Source organism: Falco rusticolus, chromosome 5 (assembly GCF_015220075.1).
Source record: "Falco rusticolus isolate bFalRus1 chromosome 5, bFalRus1.pri, whole genome shotgun sequence".
Taxonomy (NCBI): Eukaryota; Metazoa; Chordata; class Aves; order Falconiformes; family Falconidae; genus Falco; species Falco rusticolus.
In genome coordinates this window covers 9,295,699-9,314,811 of record NC_051191.1, presented here as the reverse complement: position 1 = coordinate 9,314,811, position 19,113 = coordinate 9,295,699, and the positions used below count along the sequence as shown (strand labels likewise).

The 19,113-nt window shown below is 44.3% G+C and overlaps 1 protein-coding gene across 1 annotated transcript in view; it reads right to left on the bottom strand.

Annotated features, from left to right (window-relative positions):
• CADPS2 (calcium dependent secretion activator 2) overlaps positions 1 to 17,750 on the bottom strand; it is a 323,439-nt gene extending 305,689 nt beyond the window's left edge. Inside the window, exon 1 of the mRNA XM_037389390.1 lies at positions 17,342 to 17,750. Coding sequence (XP_037245287.1) covers positions 17,342 to 17,674 — 333 coding nt within the window. The 5' untranslated portion in view covers positions 17,675 to 17,750. The remainder of the gene's footprint in view (positions 1 to 17,341) is intronic.
• Between the last annotated feature and the right edge of the window lie 1,363 nt (positions 17,751 to 19,113).

The following is a 19,113-nucleotide window of genomic DNA, read 5'->3' as shown; positions in this document are numbered from 1 at the left end:
CACAGAAATAATGACTGACCTTCAGAATAATCCACATTTACAGTGTTTGTACCAGCTTTTCAAAAAATTATGGTCACTTGTAAGGGCTGAGTAGGAGTAAGGCAGACAGGCCGAGGCTCCTTGCTACTTTCCAGCGTTGGGAGATGACTGAATTATAGCACCACAGGCAGGATAAAAGATGAGGTAAGCCCAGAAGTCACTCATCACTGTGCCCTATTCTACCACAAAGCTGTGGTGTCAAAAGGAAGTTAGGAAGGCAGCACAAATCTATGTCTTTTGTCCTACAAAACCCCAATGTATATACATGTGAGTGGGTCTCAAAACAAAAACATTGGCTCAAGCATGCAGGATATTTAGAGGGAAGAATTAACTCCAAACGCTGCAGCATAATTGCACCATTATACATGATGTCTGCTACAAGCATTCAAGTCACATGCAATAGCACGGTAAAATTCTCAAGCCTAGACGCGTTCTGTGGAGAAATCAGCACGTCCTGACCATTTAACCTGTGGTCAATAAAAAACCTTGACCTAACAGATGTTTATTAAACTCTGCTCTGCAGCGTGCCAAATGTGGCCAGGGCAGAATGCCAGAAACAGCCTTTTTAGAAGCTTATTGGACGACCTGGAACTCAGGAACTTTTGATAGCAGTTGGGCTAAAATGAATTTAAAAGGCGGCACACAGCAATGCCGTGACTGAATGCGTATGAACCGTGCCACTGAACAGTCTTTGTTCTTTATCACTGCAGCACTTAATTACTTTGAGAACTTGCTGATATGCATGGTTATTGAACATGAATCCAGTCTCAGCAGTCTGTATTTTGTCAGAAAGATCTTTTCAGCCTGGAAGCTGAGGAGTGATAATTTATTCTCTATGTCAAGGCATTAAGAGGAGTTAAGTCAATTCAGTCGCGTAGACTGAAGAGTTGAGAGACCTGAATAAGGCAGCATGGAAGTTCTTTACAAGAGTCTGAAAGTTGTCCAGCATCGCCCAAAGAAACCTCCTTCCCAAAGAAGGGCAGCAGGTCTCTATATTCAGAGGAGCACAGACTCCTCCAGAGAAGGATATAAAAATAAGGTTGATTATCAGGGTAACAGGGCAACATCTGACCCAGAATGGGAGGATTAGTCATACAAAGTCACAGAATTATTTAAAAGATGATAAAATCAAGTAATCCATTCACTTTTTATTCCTGCTTTCTGGCTAACAGAATGCTGTAGATCTTATTTAGACAACAGTTAATACTGCCACAAGGGTTGGGTGTGGGTGGGGGGTGAGGGGGAATAATCCATAAAAGTGTGAGGCTAAGCGGTAAAGGAGAAATAGCAGGCCTCTGGAAAGGCAGCTGCACAGTTCTGGAGGGCTGTACCTGCAAATTAAACATAAATGCGGTATTCCATACTTGTTACGACAGAGGGAACTGGAACATGACATTGTAATCCTCCAACTTTGAAGACTGATTTTTAAATTCAAGGCTGGGATGCACTAGCACACAGAGTGGCTAGGAAACCTGTACTGGAAAACACAGCTGGTGTGGGAGCTGCAGTAACAGAAATGGGATGAAATTCAGCATCCCACACCTCAGGTCAGGACTCACAAGAACTTCTAAGAGATTTTCATTCTCCTTGGCTGCTCCGAGCTGAAGGCTCAGATGCACTGTCTCAGCAAATCCCCAGCACTGTGCTAACGTGAAAGGCGACATGAGAAAGACGATGCATTAATTCCAGCTGCAAAACACACAGAGAAAGGCTGTTAGGATAATCGGAGGAGAGAGGCCACTGCCTGAGGGATGGTTCAGAGCTTGGATTGTTCCATATAGCAGAACGAGACACCATCCTCTATCAAATCCTTCAGGAAAGGAAGGAAAAGCTGTTTTTTTAACTAAGGGGTAGAGCTGACAGAACAGCAAGTGGGTATAAAACAAACTGCGTATGTATTCAGTCAGGAAAAAGAATTATTACTATTCATATTTCATTACTATTAGAGTAATGAAAAACAGTGAAGATACCTACTAACTGCTTAGAAAGAGACAACGGATCTCTTTTTTGGACATGAGACTGCGTCACCCCAGGAGGTCCCTTCCCATTTAGTGTACAACTACGATCCACAGTAACTTGTTTGGGTGTTGGAAGACATTCATCAGCTTTGCAGTAATTTTGCAGGATTAGCTTTCTATCCCACAGCAAAGCAATAGTTTTATTCAGCAGTGATATGTGCCAGGGTGCTTACTAGGTGTACCTGAGGCACAGTAGCTTTATTAGCCTAACTTACTACCCATTGTGTCAAAAGCAAAGCATTTAATTAAACAAGTACCACTAAAGGCACAAATACATCAGGCAGAGCTGTTTGGCACTAGCAGTGCTATTCCCTGGTAACTATTTGTGATTCAGAAAGAATCTTCTGAACAGGCAGGTGGATAAAATACTAGTTTTAACACAACTACTGAAGGGGAAACCTACTGATATCCTATTTATGCCACCTTTCAGAAAAAGCCTTTATTTTGGTTTGTAGGTTGTATGCATAAGTTGTATGCAGGCAATTTGCAAACGCACACATGAAACTGCTTAGAAGCTACTGCATCAGAAACGGTGTTCCTAACTCAGCCCATCTCAAAGCACCCACAAGTTTATGACTCCTCTTAAAAAAAAAAAAAATAATAATGCCATGCCCTTTTTAAAACTGTATTAGTTTAGTCCATTCTGATCTTTCTCACTCTTCTGAACTGATTGCACAATTTACTTGCTATAGGGAAAAAATCAAATTATTTCAATGTTTTATTTGGCGTAAAATTATTAAGCTTAAAAGTAACAAGCAACTTACAAGCATTTTGATAGTTTTATAATTTTGATAGTTCCCCAAGTTCCATTTTATTACTATTCATATGAACGACTGTAGTGAATAAGTATTACCTGACAACCTGCCTTCAATACACAAATGCACATACTGTCCAAGGATGGGTTCACTCCACTGACAGAACAACTTAGTTTCTCACTCTGAATTCTTCACCTTTTTTGAAAGGAACGGTTACAGGCTACCTGTCTTCTTCTGATGTTATGCAATTCTGTTAATTTTCTAGACTCTCCAGCACTATAGATTGAAATGGATTTGCAATCGCTGCCCATCTGTACTGCTCAGAGCTTCAACATCTCACACCTCTTTACTCAATCTCTCAGCCTACGTATCACGCCAGCTATTATAATCGGTATGCATTACCACATTTATCTTATTAGCGCTGAGGCAGCATGATTCCGATCACTGATATGAAGAAGCTGTTCCACTCTAACATCATCACTATTAAAAATAAAATGAGCCACATCATTTTTTTTTCCCAAACAGTGGCTTATAACTGCTGTGTTAGTTGCTCTATAGCCTCAGTAAAGTCAGAATGAAAAAAGGTAAGAGCTGTCTGCACAGTTGTGCAGTGCAGGGCATATTTTTTTTACTTTATTTTATTTTGAACCACACAATCAGGATAGTTGTTTTCTTGTTGGAACTAATTACTTTTCTACTGTAGGCAAAAACATACAAATTGAATCAAATTAGGAAAACAAATGATCCTTTACACTGAGAACACATATGCTATGTTTCAATCCAGAACAAGTTTCTGCAGCCGAGGTATAAATCCATTCTCAAATACAAACCCAGATCAGATATTTAAGTCTTATGCCTGTAAGACTTACAGAGCATAAACAGCAAAGTAGAAATTCAGCATACTGATTTCAACAGGGCACACTCTGAGCTAGCCCTAAGGAATCAGATCAGTTCTGGAAGCTCAATATTAAGAACAAATAAAACCTCTACTGTTAATAGAAGCCATAGGAACATCTTTGCTTCCTTATCACCAGGTTTAGGAGTTTCATGTTACATGAAGTAACTACCAAACTGAGCCAAGGCAGAAACACAGATCTGCAGGGTTTGGGACGTTAGGTTTGGGTTGGGGGTTTGGGGTGGGGATAGGGAGTCGGTGCTGATCATTTTTAGAGAAACTAAATGGCAATTTACTATTTTTGCAACACAAAAAGATGTTTCTGAAGAAGTAGCAGCATTAAGTGACTCGTATTCAGTATTTTATGCTAAACATGTAGTTTCTTTAAAACAGATTGGGCCATAACATTATGGAGCACTCATTCTACTCCCCTCCTATCTCTATCTATAGCTTTATTTCCCTCTCTCATGCACACATACACACTCACACCCTCTCTCCCTTCTTTTATACATAGCCATACATACATGTATTTTTCACACCCCATAGGGAACGTGGCAGAACCACAGCACACAGGGAAGCAGGGATGCACCACCAGCAGCAGGACCCCCCTGCTCAGTCGCACAGCATGGTCACGGTCTCACTTCGAGCACACACAAGTGCATTGTTTCCTCTCTTCCAGTATATGAATACATTCAGAGTTACAGCACACAGCCTTATGGGACCAGAGAGATACTAATCAATTTACTGAGGCCCAGAACAAGCAAAAGATGCTACGGAGAATATGGATATTTCAGTTCTGAGTTTGCTCCCTCTGTGAACAGAAAGCCCATGTAAAGGGGGACCCACTACAACAATCACAGATCGATCAGCAAGAGTTAAATGTAATGCCTGTCTGGAGGGACACCACACAACAGCGGGTAGGTCTCACTGCCTAATTCCTTAAAGATGCCTATGTCCCTTTTGGCTGCTTCCATCTGTACCCCAAAGCTTCAGGGCACCTCCAGCCTCCAACCTTGGCCTCCAGCAGATGCTTAGAAGCAGCACAGAAAATGACACTTCGGGTTCGATGCTTCTAAGCATTTATAGCTTTTTTTATTCCTAATCCAAGTTCCTATAAATTATAAAGAATCATAGCACAGTTTGGGTTGGAAAGATCACCTAGTTCCATCCCCCCTGCCATGGGCAGGGACATCTTCCACCAGACCAGGTTGCTCCAAGCCCCATCCAGCCTGGACTTGAACACTCCCAGGGATGGGGCAGCCACAGCTTCTCTGGGAGACCTGTTCCAGTGTCTCACCACCCTCATCACAAAGAATTTCTTCCTAATATCTAATATAAATCTACCCTCTTTCAGTTTTAAAAGATTAGCCCCTCTCCTACCACTACATGCCCTTGCAAAAAGTCCCTCTCCATCTTTCCTTGTAGGCCCCCTTTAGGTACTGGAAGGCTGCTGTAAGGTCTCCTGGAAGCCTTCTCTTCTCCAGGCTGAACAACCCGAACACTCTCAGCCTGTCTTCATAGGAGAGGTGCTCCAGCCCTCTGGTCATCTTTGTGACCCTCCTCTGCACTTGCTTCAATATGTCCCTGTCCTCCTTCTGTTGGGGGCCCCACAGCTGAACGCAGTACTCCAGGTGGGGTCTCACGAGAGCAGAGTAGAGGGGGACAATCACCTCCCTCCACCTGCTGGTCACACTTCTTTTGATGCAGCCCAGGATACAGCTGCTTTTCTGGGTTGCAAGTAGACATTGCCAGGTCATGTTGAGCTTCTTGTCGTCCTACATCCCCAAGACTTTCCCCTCAGGTCTGCTCTCAACCCATTCTCTGCCCACCCTGTGTCTGCGCTTGGGATTGCTCTGACTCATGTGCAGGACCTTGCACTTGGCCTTGTTGAACTTCATGAGAACCATATGGGCCCACCTCTCAAGCCTGCCAAGGTCCCTCTGGATGGCCTCCCTTCCCTCCAGCGTGTCAACCGCATCACACAGCTTGGCGTCATTGCCAAACTTGCTGAGGGTGCACTTGATCCCAGTGTCTATGTCACCAACAAAGATGCTGAACAGCACTGGTCCCAGTACAAACCCCTGAGGAACACCACTCATTACTAGGCTGCACTTGGACATTGAGCTGCTGATCACAGCTCTGAGCACAACCATCCAGCCAGTTCCTTACCCACCAAGTGATCCAACCATGAAGTACGTTTCTCTCCAAGTTTAGAGACAAGGATGTCATGCGCGACAGCGTCAAGTATCACATCAGTTGGCCTTCCCTCATTCACCAACACTGTAACCCCATCACAGAAGGCCACCAGATTTGTCACGCACTATTTGCTCTTAGTAAAGCAGTGATGGCTGTCACCAGCCACCTCCTTATCTTCCATGTGCACATCAAAGTACCTGAGGATCAGGGCTATTTAAAACATTTCAAGTTTATAAATTAAGGAGTGCCCAGTTAGGCAGGAACACCCAAACGCGTGCCCGGATAAAACTTAACCTCTTATCAGCCCCGTTAAAGAACTGTTTAAGATAAAAAACTCATGAATTGGGCTGGATTTTTTTCTTTTTTAAGGCAAGATAAATCCTTAAACTTTCCATTTTTGTTCCATCAGATGTAACTTTCAGATTGCTATTTTTTCAATAACATAGAAAAGAGAAAAATCAAAGTCCATTTGGTGGCCTGTACACTGGACAGCCAACAGCTGCCACGCATACACACGCTCCTAATCAACACAGAGAGGATGCTGCCCAAAGGCCTTCTCCAAGCATTAAAGACCTCACCCAAATGTATGAGCAACAGGTTATTGCAAAGCCGAGCATTCAAACAAAGTACAGTTTATCAGTATATTTCATAAGCAGGTTCCATTGAAGACATACATATAAATCAAGAGCATTTGATATTAAAATGGAAATAACTATTCCTATTCTGCCTCTCATTCTGCTCCCATTAATCCCTCCATCAGCACTAGAAAGTGTAAGCACAGCGACCTCTTGCAAATCAGTTCAGGTCTGTCTGTGGGATTAGATTCAGTGGATGGCACAGGGTGTCACAGTATTTTCCAAGGGCACTTTATTTGCTGTCTGAAGATACTCTTGAAGATTATTTCTCAGTCATTAATCGTGCATTCCATTTTTTATAATCGGTTCTTTTAATTAGTGTCCCAGGCAGCTTTGCTGAGGATCCCACACTCCTAGTAATTAGGGGCAGTTTGTTGCCCCTAATTAACTCCAGACACAGAGAGGCTCTATTACTTTGTTACTTCAGCAGTTTTTACGTTTGCATTGCATATTCTGTCCTGCTTTACTGGCTCAGAAAGGAGACTGCCCTGTTGTGCTATGTCTCTCATTTAGGTTCCATCTCTCTTTCTTGACTCTGTGTTAGCTGCTGTTATTTCAGATCTCTCCGACTCTCTGCAGTCACGTCTACACTGGCCAACTGTGACACCAGGAAAGTGCATCTGTACAGCGCAACTTTTCACGCTGAGGACCTAACACCCACTCTAAATGCGTTTCAGGAGGCTTTACCTCAGCCTGGTTGCACAGATTTAATGTGCTCCCAGAACACAACTTCTGGTTTACCTTTGCCCACACACAGTCATATTCATGCGGTCCAAACCAGTACTCTGATCCACGCTAAAATAGTGATGCAACTGGTGATGTTGTCACTGATTAAGTGCATTACCTTTGGGGGATGGTCTTACTTTTTAAAGGTGTCTCAATTATCCCAGCAGATCATACTTCTGCAGCTACTGGACCGTAGCCATGACCACTGCACATCAGCCCAACACTGTCAGGCACCGATTAGCAAAACACAGCAGTGAGATTCAGAAATGGATTTTTATAATATGGGAAGAACTCTGCCAGCCTGTGCAGTCTCCTTCCCTTGTGTGCTGCTCTGCGTAATTAAGTGCACTTGTAACAGATAGGGCTTGTAACACAGCAAGAGGGTCATGCATGGAGGCTTTAACCAGTTTACCGATTTTATCACATCTGTGACCTCCTGAAAGCCATTCCAGACTGAGTTCTGACTAACAGTTGTAGTGAGCAAATTAACGTGTTAATAATCTATTAGAGTTTAAATGCCCAGAACACAAAAACCAGCTAGTGGCTTAGTGAAAATCTGAATAATTTTGTTGCCATTTTAAATAAATAATACTTCTCATTCTTCCATCATGCTTTTCACCAACAGACATCAATCTGTACTGAAGCAGCAGGAAGACTGTGGTGATCTAGTTGCTCCAATGCAACCCTGAGGAAGAGCCAAGCAAAGACCACAGGTAATACCTAGCCCTGTTCAGTGCACCACTGTCCTTCCTTGCGATTTAGAAAGTAAAGAGGCCTTAAAAATCCCACACTCCAGCCTGTGGGAGCTGGGGGCAAAGAGTGGACAAATGAATATTCATCTCGCTGTAACAGCAGCCCTGTAAGGCACTAACTATCCTACAGACAGCATGTCCAAGCGAGAGCTGCACACAGAAATACTCACAGACTGGTACTGCACATCGAGAAGATCACCTTTAGATTACATGGTTAAGAATGACATTCTTAACTTCCTTTTCAGCAACACATGAGCAAAATATATCCACAGGCTGCCAGAACTCCCAATTCTCAGATTACCTTTAGAGGGTATCTATTTTTTTTACATTCCAAGTGGTAAAACAGAAGGCTTATATACACAGAACATAGCTAGTCATTTTCTAGTGTTTATCATGGAAAAAGGCCTGGAAGCATTAAGTAAGGGTACCTAAAAACTTGGGTGGCAGAGAAAGCCAACTTTAGAAGTTGGCCCTAAAAATCTCAAGTGATATTTTTAAAGTAATTGAATTTGAGAGCTAAAGCAAGCTGAAAAGAAACCAAAATCATATAAATCAGATTGGCAGAATCTGTATCACAGAATATTTAAGCTAAAGTGCTTCTAATTACTTCACAACCACGTACTAGCACACTCAGAACCTCCACCATTTCTAGCATATACGTGGTTATGAGAATGATACTTCATTTGGGGTTAAGTCACCACAAGCTGAATTTAAGTGTCCATTCAGGCAAATACTCCAACTCTGCAAGCTGAAGATTACTAGAAAAAAAAATTGTAATGGAGTTTATTAACTTCCATCTCCAAATAATACCGCTATTTGCTGCTCTTCAAGTCCCACCGGTAAGAGACTGAAAAATCCTCTGCCTTTTAATGGCACTGTAGGAAGGAAGACAGTCAGAGGGAACCGATTGCTAAGATGATTTAGCATTAGATCTATACCAAACCAACACTTCTTTATTTTTATTTCTTTGCTTTGCTTATGTTCCATCCATAAGGAGATTAAAAAAAAGTCCATATTAATATTTTAACACTAATGCATATTTGATGTATTAAACAGTTGGAATGGTGAAACATTTGTAGAAAACTTTTCAACAAGAAACAGCCGTTAGTACCATGCTACAAGGCCTCAGAATACATAATTTCAAAATAAATGTAGGAACGTATGAGCAACAGGCACAAACTGGGGAAACTCCTCAGCAAAAGCCAGCAAGATAAGTATTCGCCATAAACTGCCTGGAGGTGATTTTTTTTTCTTTTTTTAAAGAAAACTCATGAATACACCCTAAGAAAATCCTAAACATATAAAACAACTGCAATCTTCTGCAGAAAAAATATCGTGAGACCATGAAAACACTGTTTTCCCCAATGCACTATGTCCTGCCACTCTGATTTCCATGGACTTTAGCTTCCGAACACAAAGCTTCTCACCAACTCTTTGTCCTTGCTATTCTGTATTACACTGTCATGGATATTGAGACTACTTGCTTTTTTCTGGCTTAATCTTTATCTCTTTTTCCTAGCCAAATATCTTTACTGCAAACTCTTTTCCCCAAGATATTCATCCTTCATTTCTCTTTCATACTGAAAAGCCTAACTCTCACAACCAGTGGATTTCTCTGCTACGAATTCATTCCTCTTAACTGTGTCGCTGTCCTGGTTGAACAGTTCCTCTACTCCAAAATTAATTCAGTTCCACATACTTTCTCAGTATCTCCAACTCAGTCCATCAAACTCTCTGTCACAAATTTCCATTTCCCCCCTAATCTTTGTAGATGTACATCATCTCTTTGGAGATCTCACTTAAGACACTATCTGAGCTCTGTCCTTTCCTCCACGTCCTTGTCTGCGCCCCAAACAAATCCACTCAAAGTCCTATCCTGAGGATTTTTTTGTGTGTGTATACACTATCACTCAAAGTACCCCTCCAGCACTTTCATTAAACAGAAGCTGCCAGCCTCTATTTCCAAAACCCCACAGCCAAGAAAATTGAACATAAATGAATAATTAATGTATGAGGGAAAAATGGAAACAGAGCTGGAGAAAAATTCTTGTACAATCACCTTCTCTTCTTCTAATTTTTCTTCACCGGGTCATGCACTTAAAGTAGTCCACTGTAGCTCTTTCTTCACCGCAGTTCATTCTTCACAATGCTGTTAATTAAAGCTTTTCCCCTTCCTGACAGGAAAACCACTCAAGAACATTCTTAAACTTACCCATACAAGTAATCACACTTGAAGAGAAGCATATGCTCTATCTCCTCACTGTAAAATAAATAAGAACCAGAAAAAAAAAGTCTTTTGGGCAAGTACCATCAAGTTCTAGAGAATTTTAAACAAAAAAATGCGAAGCCTTCAATGCTTATGGCTGTGAAAATAACCTTCAAAACACAAACCTAAGCTGATGCAGCCTGGTACCCACATGCAAACACTCTGTCTCTCCTGCTGCTCAGAGATTCCCCCACACAGCAACAAACTGAAAACTGCCTTTTCACAGCTGCTATTCTGAAACCTGGGGGAATCAGCTGCAACGCACAAGAACGGCGCTGCTTTCAGTTTGGTGCCAGCACTTCTAGGCAGAAGCAGGCATTGGAGATAGGCACCAGGCAAAGGGAACAGGAGTTCAGCAGATGCTGTTCCTCTCCCTGCCTCCCCTCCGGAATGGCAATAGCTCAAAACCAAGAAGTCTGAGTACCAGACCTGAGCATGCCACAGCCGTCAGCAGGCAGCAAGAGCAGGAAGTTGGAAAGAAATACAGGAGGCATCTTTGCAGCCACTGTACCAAAAAAACTGTATGAAAAGAGACTTAAAGATTAAAAAGTTTTAAAACCTCAGAGGCTGGCATCCAGTTCAGACAGAGTAATATACTAACTGGGGCTCCGTATGACTAAATATAGGACCAGGAGCCAAGGCTCAAAGACTAGCACCCCACCACATGTCCCTCCATCAGCAGAGGAGAGCCAAGCACCTTCCTAAAAAAAGATGCATCATCCCATCTTCCCCCATGGACACCTCTTGGGTTGATAAATGGAAAGCAAGTTTTGTCCATGAGCTTTCCAGTTCTAGCAAGCATACAAATAAAAGGGAAGCAGCAGGAAACAGGGATGTGTTAAGCTAGCAAAGTAGGAGACATCTACACACAAAAAAGAAACAGGGGTTAACAGGAAAGCAGAACACAAACACAGAGGTACATTAAAAAAAAGCAAAACAATGTATATTGAAAGCAAATTCAGGATGATATTCACCAGTATTAAAAAGAAATGGTACAAAGCCAGAAAGAGAAAAAGCAAGTCTAATGAGCAGCATGCAAATGGAGAGGTGATTGGTTAGCAGTGTCCCCAAACATGAACTAGTGACAACAGGTGTGCGTGGGGAAGGGTGCAAATGGTAAGTTTGCTTATATAGAAATAAATCATTCAATGAGAGTCAACTAGCAACCAACAAGTATTTTCTGCTCTGGCAACATTCTACAGTTAAAGACAGTACATGGTAATGAGTATTTTGACATATTGCCCCTCTCCACATACAGAGAAAGGAGTATGGTTTGGGGAGGAAAAGAGTATTTTCACCAGCTTTGTTCTTCCACAGCAGCAGCACGTATGCTTCTCAGACAACGTCAGGACAAGATGAGCCGATCTGGTATTTCTGCTTCCCTGTCACCAATTACCAACGGTTCAATTGCTCATACGTTCCTTCAACATATAATGTGAGAATAACAACTGACTGCAAAGGGTGAGAAATGCAAGGCAGCCCAGCCAGCCAATTCCCCTGCACTATTCCTGCAGAGATGGCAACAGACAACTGATCCCTCAAACTCCCTTCCTTGTTGGCTGCCCTGCAGAAAGAGTAAGTAGTCTACCTCAAGCACTTTGAATAAGTTCTTTGCCAACCTAGTTAACACACTTGTCAAACTGCACGGGTGACAGAAAGAAACAAACAACCTGAGGTAACTCACTCAGAAAAAAATAAATTGTCCCCTCAAATAATAATAAGTTAAAAATAATAAAATTTCAAAGGCAAGTATGGGTAAAACAGGCAGGAAAAACAAAAGAAGCAAAAAAAGAAACCGATAATTTTTCAGCACAGTAAACTAGGTTTTCAGACTGTCCCTACATGTCCACTTCGTAACACTGCTGCTTACAAAAGCTTCATTTTCCCAGCACATTGTCTCACACCAACCAGTGCTGAGCTGGTGGGGTAGCAGCAGAATTTAATATTAAATGAAAACTCTGACAGATTGTCATTTCTGCAGTGGCACTGGTAACTAGAAAGCTCTGCTTTTCTTATCACCCTGCAGTGCTTCTTCAGCCACAGCTGCCTCAATTGCCCATTGTGAGCAATGAAACCTACTGCAGGCGAGAACAACTTCTTGCCCAAAGACCAAGCTCTGACTGAGGTAAAAAGGTATATTTGCAAATAATCTTGTCTCAACACATATAGAGCTGTGTAGGCCACTATCTTAATGGGCTTTGACGTGATTTACCAAAATACTCTATACTCACTTGACTGAAAACAAGATGTGGCTCAGAGCATCATGACAAGGTGTTATCAAGGTGTTTGTGATGGGGGAGAAAGGAGGCAAACAAACTTGATTTAAAATGACTTTCTGAAAGACTTCACACCAAAAAAAAATCATCATTTGTAAAGGAAATGTTGAAGGTAGGAATGGAAGACATGTTCCTAGAAAGTTCTCTAGCAGAATTTTGACCAGATGGCCAAGTTTTATAGCTAAGCTCTTCCTCTGAAATGTGCCTATAGAGTTTCTGGCAACAATGGCTTTGGATGTACTCTCCTTGATACCTCCACAGTGGGGAAAGCAGCATTCTATGAAGGAGGCTCAGAAGGCAAGAGACAATTTTTCTTTCCCAGAACATGCTCAGCCATTAAATTAAGTAGATATACATCACACCAGCTCAAAAGCAAGAAAAAGTGGGGCTTGAGGCAGGAGAAATAAAGACATTGAGAATAAAACTGTGATCCAGAGAATGAAGTCCGTCACTGTAACCAATGTTTTCCTGATAAAGTTATTTAGTGGACCCATGTAATTACAAACCTCTCCTTTAGAGGTGAAGTCCAAGAAAAAGGAAAGAAGAAACTCATGGAGTTCAGATGAAAATAAGTTACTGAGTATTACCACTCTCCCACTTTTGAGAATTAACTAGAAGTCAGTGCTTTTGATCTACTCATGATTGAGCAGGTAGACAGAAGAGAAAAAAATGGAAGGAAGAAAGGTCTTCACGTATTCAGGAAGTAAACTCATGGAGTTATGATTTCCAAACAGCCAGCTCAATTCCTTCGCTGCTTATCACCTATGAAAGCAAGACTTGGAATTACCAGCTTTGATGTACTAAGCCTTTCATGCACTACAAAACCTTGTTTAGCACAGGAGCATTTTACTTCTCCCCCAGTCTTGGGTTTCCAATCAAGTGTGACCACTTGATTACTAAATTTTAAAGTGTTGAGGAAGAAAAACACGGGAAGAACACCTTTTTTGTTAGTTAATTGCAGCATTTCACTGTTCCTTCCTTCCCCAGGAACTTTAACTCTGATTCATCTCCCAGATACAGAACCTGCCTTTGGCACACACACACACCAAGTAAAACTGAGTATGTACATACAAGTGTATGCCCGGCTAGTATAAACCCCAGTCACCAGGGCCATCATCTAATCACTGACTCTGTGTACATTCATACACACAACTTTACCTTGACGGAAGACAGCCACACAGGGAATTAATTTCTTTTCACCACCTAAATCCCATTCTATGGATAAATTCCATCTGCTGGTCTGAGATTCGGTTTGGCTGGGGTAGGAGAGAAGGAAGAGGAATGGGATTAGTTAACTATTTTCTTCTTCTCTTTCACTGGACTAGAAAGGAAGAGGAGTGGAGAAGCAGAAAAAGATGCTGAAATACATTCCAGAGGACTCACATAAAACAGTGGAAACTACAAATATGTGAAAAACACCTCTAAACCAGGGACGGAAAAAACTTGCTTGATAAAATCATTACATATAATGCATTGATGCATTAGTATTTCTCTAAAAGTTTGGAAGACACATGACCAAAGTTCCATAAATACCTACAAGTACGTATCAGTTCTGCTCTGCAGAACTAACTCCACCTTTGTCAGGATCTGCTACCTCACGCTGAGAACTCATGCCATGCTTCAGTTCCATATCTCCAATACTAGCTTATTCTTCCTTCTCCACCACAGATCTACCAGTAACCAAAGTACGACAGGATGTAATAGCAGGTCACCAACTAACTCCGAACAGTTAAAGAGAGTATTTCTTCCATATATCCTACCGATTAAAAAAAAAAAAAAAAAGAAACAGAGACAGATTATAAAAGTATGTGTTTCAGCAAAGTCTGGGCTAAATAACATTGTATTTGGCATTAAAAACAGCAGAGTTGATGGACTCTGGTGAATGATAGTTGTTTTTTTTCTTCAAGATTGATTATTTTATTATTATTATTGATCTTATCTATCACAATAAAGCTGAGCTAATTTTACTTAGTTAGAAGAAAGAAGGATGGGAAGGGACAACAGAGGAGTGAAACACTGCCTGAATTCACAATTCTTTACGATAAGTAGCATAACTCAGTCCGTTAAGTACGATGGTTTCAAGATACCATATAGTACATTCTAATCTGATACTGAAGCACGAACATAAGCCATCCATATTGTAAACCATTTCCTTACTTGTATTACAATGCAATTGAGGGTATTTGATATGTGAATTCCATCTCATTCCCTTACTGGATAATATGTTCCACATTAAAAAAGAAGCAAACTGCATTCTGCAATATTTGCTCAGCAATATGCCAAATGAACTGGCAGAAGGAACAAATTACTTCTGCTCTCAAGTAGGGCGGATACTATTCTTAGGTTATCAGAAAGACTGGTGGTGCAAAAGCATTATGAAGAGTGCACAGCCAGCCAGAGACAGGCAGACTGGGCTGAAAGCCGGAACCACAGAGCATCACAGGTACTGGTTTGAAACCATACCTTGAATCACTTATCCGCTGATGCTGGACAGGGCATGCAGTAGTTAAGGGCTCCACTTGAGTAACACAGGTAACGAATCTCAGTACAGCTCACAACGGACAGCCAGCCACATGACAGTCAGATGTCAAACAAAAGAGCAAGAAATTAAAGGACAGTCCACATCCGTATCAGCTCTTGACAGTGAGAAAATTCATTCAGGAATAAAGACAGACTTTTACCCTATGGAATATGAGCTCAGCTATCACACAGCTAAAAGGGTCTTACTACAGGGCACAGCGTATGTATGACAGGTGGGTGTACTCTCGTTCCTAAAGCTGACACGGGGCCACTGTGCAGCACAGAGTGCAAAAATTAAGAGCGCAAGGGCTCCTTCGTATGGGTCTCAGCAATCCTTAGCTATCAAAGCAGGTTTTCTGAACTCTTAGAACTCAGGACCAGTTCTGCTACCCTATACTCAGTAATTCACCGAGCAATATATCAAATTGTCAAGTAAGACAAAGGATGTTTATGAGCATTTCATCACTTCCAGAGAGAAGTACAACTCCCAGTGAGAATTATTTTTTGTGTTGTCTTATTTAAAAACACTAATTCCTGACGAGCAAAAAACGAATCATCCTTGTTCTGCAGCTAAATTCCTAAGAATGAAAAAAATCTTTCTACATATAATAGTTGAACCACAAGTCAGAGTTCACTTAAAAACAGTAATCAGCCAGAGTAACATTTAAGTTTAGGTATCAAGTAAATTCTGTCAGACTGTTCCTTGCTCGTATTTTAAATCCACAACCGTTGTATTTCTGTATTCACTGCACATCAGTAATCTCTTTTCATAGATCTTATTAATAAAAATAATTAACTGCAGCTATTTTTAAAACACAGTTCCTATGCTTAGTGACTGAGACCAGAGAGAACTTCTAAATGTTCACTGTCTTCTGCAGTTGACGGCCACAAGTTGTTACCTAGAAGCTGATGAGGAAAATTTCATCAAGAGGCAGGCAATGCACCACTGGAGCAGGTCATGCAGGCCGGCAGTGGGATCTCATCTCCCCTATTAACACAACATCAGGTCAGCTTTGGCTTTGGCCAGTGGGAAGTCACACTTAGATGACCTCCAGGTGTCCCTTCAAAGTATCATTTCTATGATGACTCTGTTTTGGGGTGAGGACTCCTCAGTGGGGTGGTGAAAATTCTCATTTCGCCAGATTTTCTTCAGCTTCCTGCTTACAAAATGGCTTTATACAGGCTCCACAGTTTAAGCACTTAACACTTGATAAAAACGAAATGCTCTTCCAGAAATAATCTTATTATTACCACCACGTTAACTTGTCGGAGAATTCACTAAGCACAAATTACCTATAGCAGGCAAACATCTAGGACTGGATTTTACAAACCCTCAGAGATATGGATTGTAAAAGCCAAGTGAGATTGGATTCTTTTTTGTGTCCTATCACTCTCCCTCTGGAAAGTGATGTGGGAAGGTCTGGGGTGGTGGTGGTATTTTTTTCTTTTCTGTTTTAGTTTGGGTTTGTTTGTTTTACTAAACTGAAAGTATATTAAAAAAAAACCCAAACAAACACATATTTCTTTTTTAAGCAAACATTTGAAGAACAGCTTTTAAGTGGTTATCTGGAAATGCAGTGCCTTGATTCAAAACTTGAGCATTCTACCTGTTCAACAGCTCAAAAGTAACAGAGAGCAAGCACTGTGACAGCATAAACACTAGCCACGTACCTGCCAGCTCTCAAGAGCTTGTCTCTGATATACAAGATGCAAACAGTAATTCTGGTCAAGCCTTCGCTAGAAGCCCATTCTCATCACAAACACGCATGTTAATTGCTTTTCTCTGTACGGAACAGTAATTAATGAAACAAACCGTTCTTTTCGTTCACCTCTGTGCTACGGCTTAATTGGCTGGAGTTGGGTACAGATGGTCAGAATACGACTCGCAGGAGGCACCCCTGGGAGGTTTAACCCCATCCCTGCCTCCCTCCCGCAGGGCCGAGCAGCAGAACTCTCCCTCCCGCCGCGGCGCGGCCCCAGCGCCCCCACACCCGCGCCCCGCGCCCCCTTCCCCTTCGCACGGCGACTTCAGGCGCAGCCCCGCAAACTTGACAGACTTCACCCCTGTCGGGCGACGGATTCCCGGGCACACGGGCTGGTCTGGCGGAGCCGCGCCGAGGCCCAGCGCGGCAGCGCCCCGCGCCCACACCGCCGCCCCCCCCGCCGCGGCGCGCACGGCTCAACCTGTTGAGTCCACGGCGGGACGGCCCGGCGGGCGCGGGAGCCGCGGCCGGGCGGCAGCGGGGGGGGCGGGGGGGCTCACCTTCTGCTGCCGGCGGGCCATGTCCGTGGGCTGCTTGGCGTTGAAGGGGTGCGCGATGCACCTCGCGATGAACACGTAGAGCTGCAGCCGGAGCCGCTTCTCCCGCTCCTCTCGCTGCAGGCGCTCCTGCTCTTCCCGGCCCTCGCTCAGCACCGAGGGGCTGGGGCTGGGGCTGGCCGCCCGCGCCGCCCCGGCCTCCCTGCCCCGCGGGTCCCGGGCCGGCGCCGGCGGCAGCGAGCGCGGCGAGCCGCCGCCCGCCGCCACCAGCACGTCCCGCCGCTCCTCTTCGAGCACCTCATCGGACTCCTCCTCGCTGGAGGAAGGGTCCAGCATCGCGCTCGGCGGGCGCGCCCCGCGGCCGGGCGCGGAGCGAGGCGGGCAGCGGCGCGCACCTTCCCGGACACGTCGAGTTTACACACAGACTGTTTCCGAGCGCCGGCGGCCGCCGGGCGGGAGCGGAGGGGCGGGGAGGGGAGGCGGGGTTTGGGAAGGGGGTCGAGCCTGTGTTGCCGTGGGAATTGCTCCGAGCGGCTCCCGGCGGAGGCGGGGCCGGGGCCGGGCGAACACCTCCGCCTGCCCCGGCGGGGGCCGCGGCCAGCAGGTGGCCGGGCCGGGATGGGCGGGGCCGCGCCGTGCCGTGCCGTGCCTGCCCCGCCCCGGCTCGGCTCGGCTCGGCTCGGCTCGGCACCGAACAGCGCCCACACGGCACGGCTCGGCACGGCTCGCTGCCGACCGCAAGCTCGCTGGCATCCGCTGCCATGTAGTGTGGGGGAAAACGAGGGGCATCTCAAACGGCTCCGGAAAAAGAAGCCACGGACCCCGGGCTCTCAGGTGGGGAGCGACCTGATGCTCAAGCCCGCCTGACTTTCCCAGGATACTTTGTCGGGAGCCCGCTGTCACACATAGGTAGTTCGCAGCGCTCTGACACCGTTGTTGTGGGCTGTCTGTGGACCCAGCCAGGCTCACGTTAGCCTGGTTATCTTCACCCTCACGGCTGTGAGAAACATGTGAGAGCCTGCCGCTGTCACGCTCTGAAATGAAATAAAAAAGGCTTTACTGTGTGCAAGCTAGATTCCTAGAGTCTGACTGGGGCCCCTGGGGGGAAAGGCAGCCCTGCCGGGGGTGGGCAGGCACATCAGATTCCATGTGGATCAACGGGTCCATCCCTCGCTCCCTGCACACCCGGGCACGGTGGTGCCGCTGCCGGGGAGGGTGCGGGAGCTCCCGCACAGGGCCGGGCCGGGGGTCGGGGGGACAGCGGCGGCGGGGACGGACTGGCTCGCAGAGGGGCCGCGTGCCTGTGTGCTGCTTTGAACCCCTGGTAAGGGAGCGCCTGCCCGCACAGCCCTATCTTTATTGTTTATTTTTTAAATTATTTTTATTATGCTTTGTTTATTATTTTTCCTATCATGTTTCTCATGCCGTGCTGAGAGACAGGAGTAAAACGTCCCAGTGCGTTTTATTTCTTTCCAGTACAGCCTTTCTAGATTGTTTCTCAACATCTACAATGATAAAACTTCTGCCTATGAAGAAACTATCAGAATGCATAAAAGAGCTGGAAAACTCTACAAGCTATTAATGCAACTTTTTTTTTGGTTAAATGGCCTTTTGGAGGATAGAAGCTAGAAAATGTGAACATTTTCTAATAGTGGTGGGCTTGCATTTTTCGCTTCCACTTTCAATTCTCCGCCGTTCCCCCCTGCAAACGTGTGGCGGTGCCGAGCGCCGGGAGCCCGGGCGCTGCCTCTGGATCCCTGCCAGGGGAGGGGGAG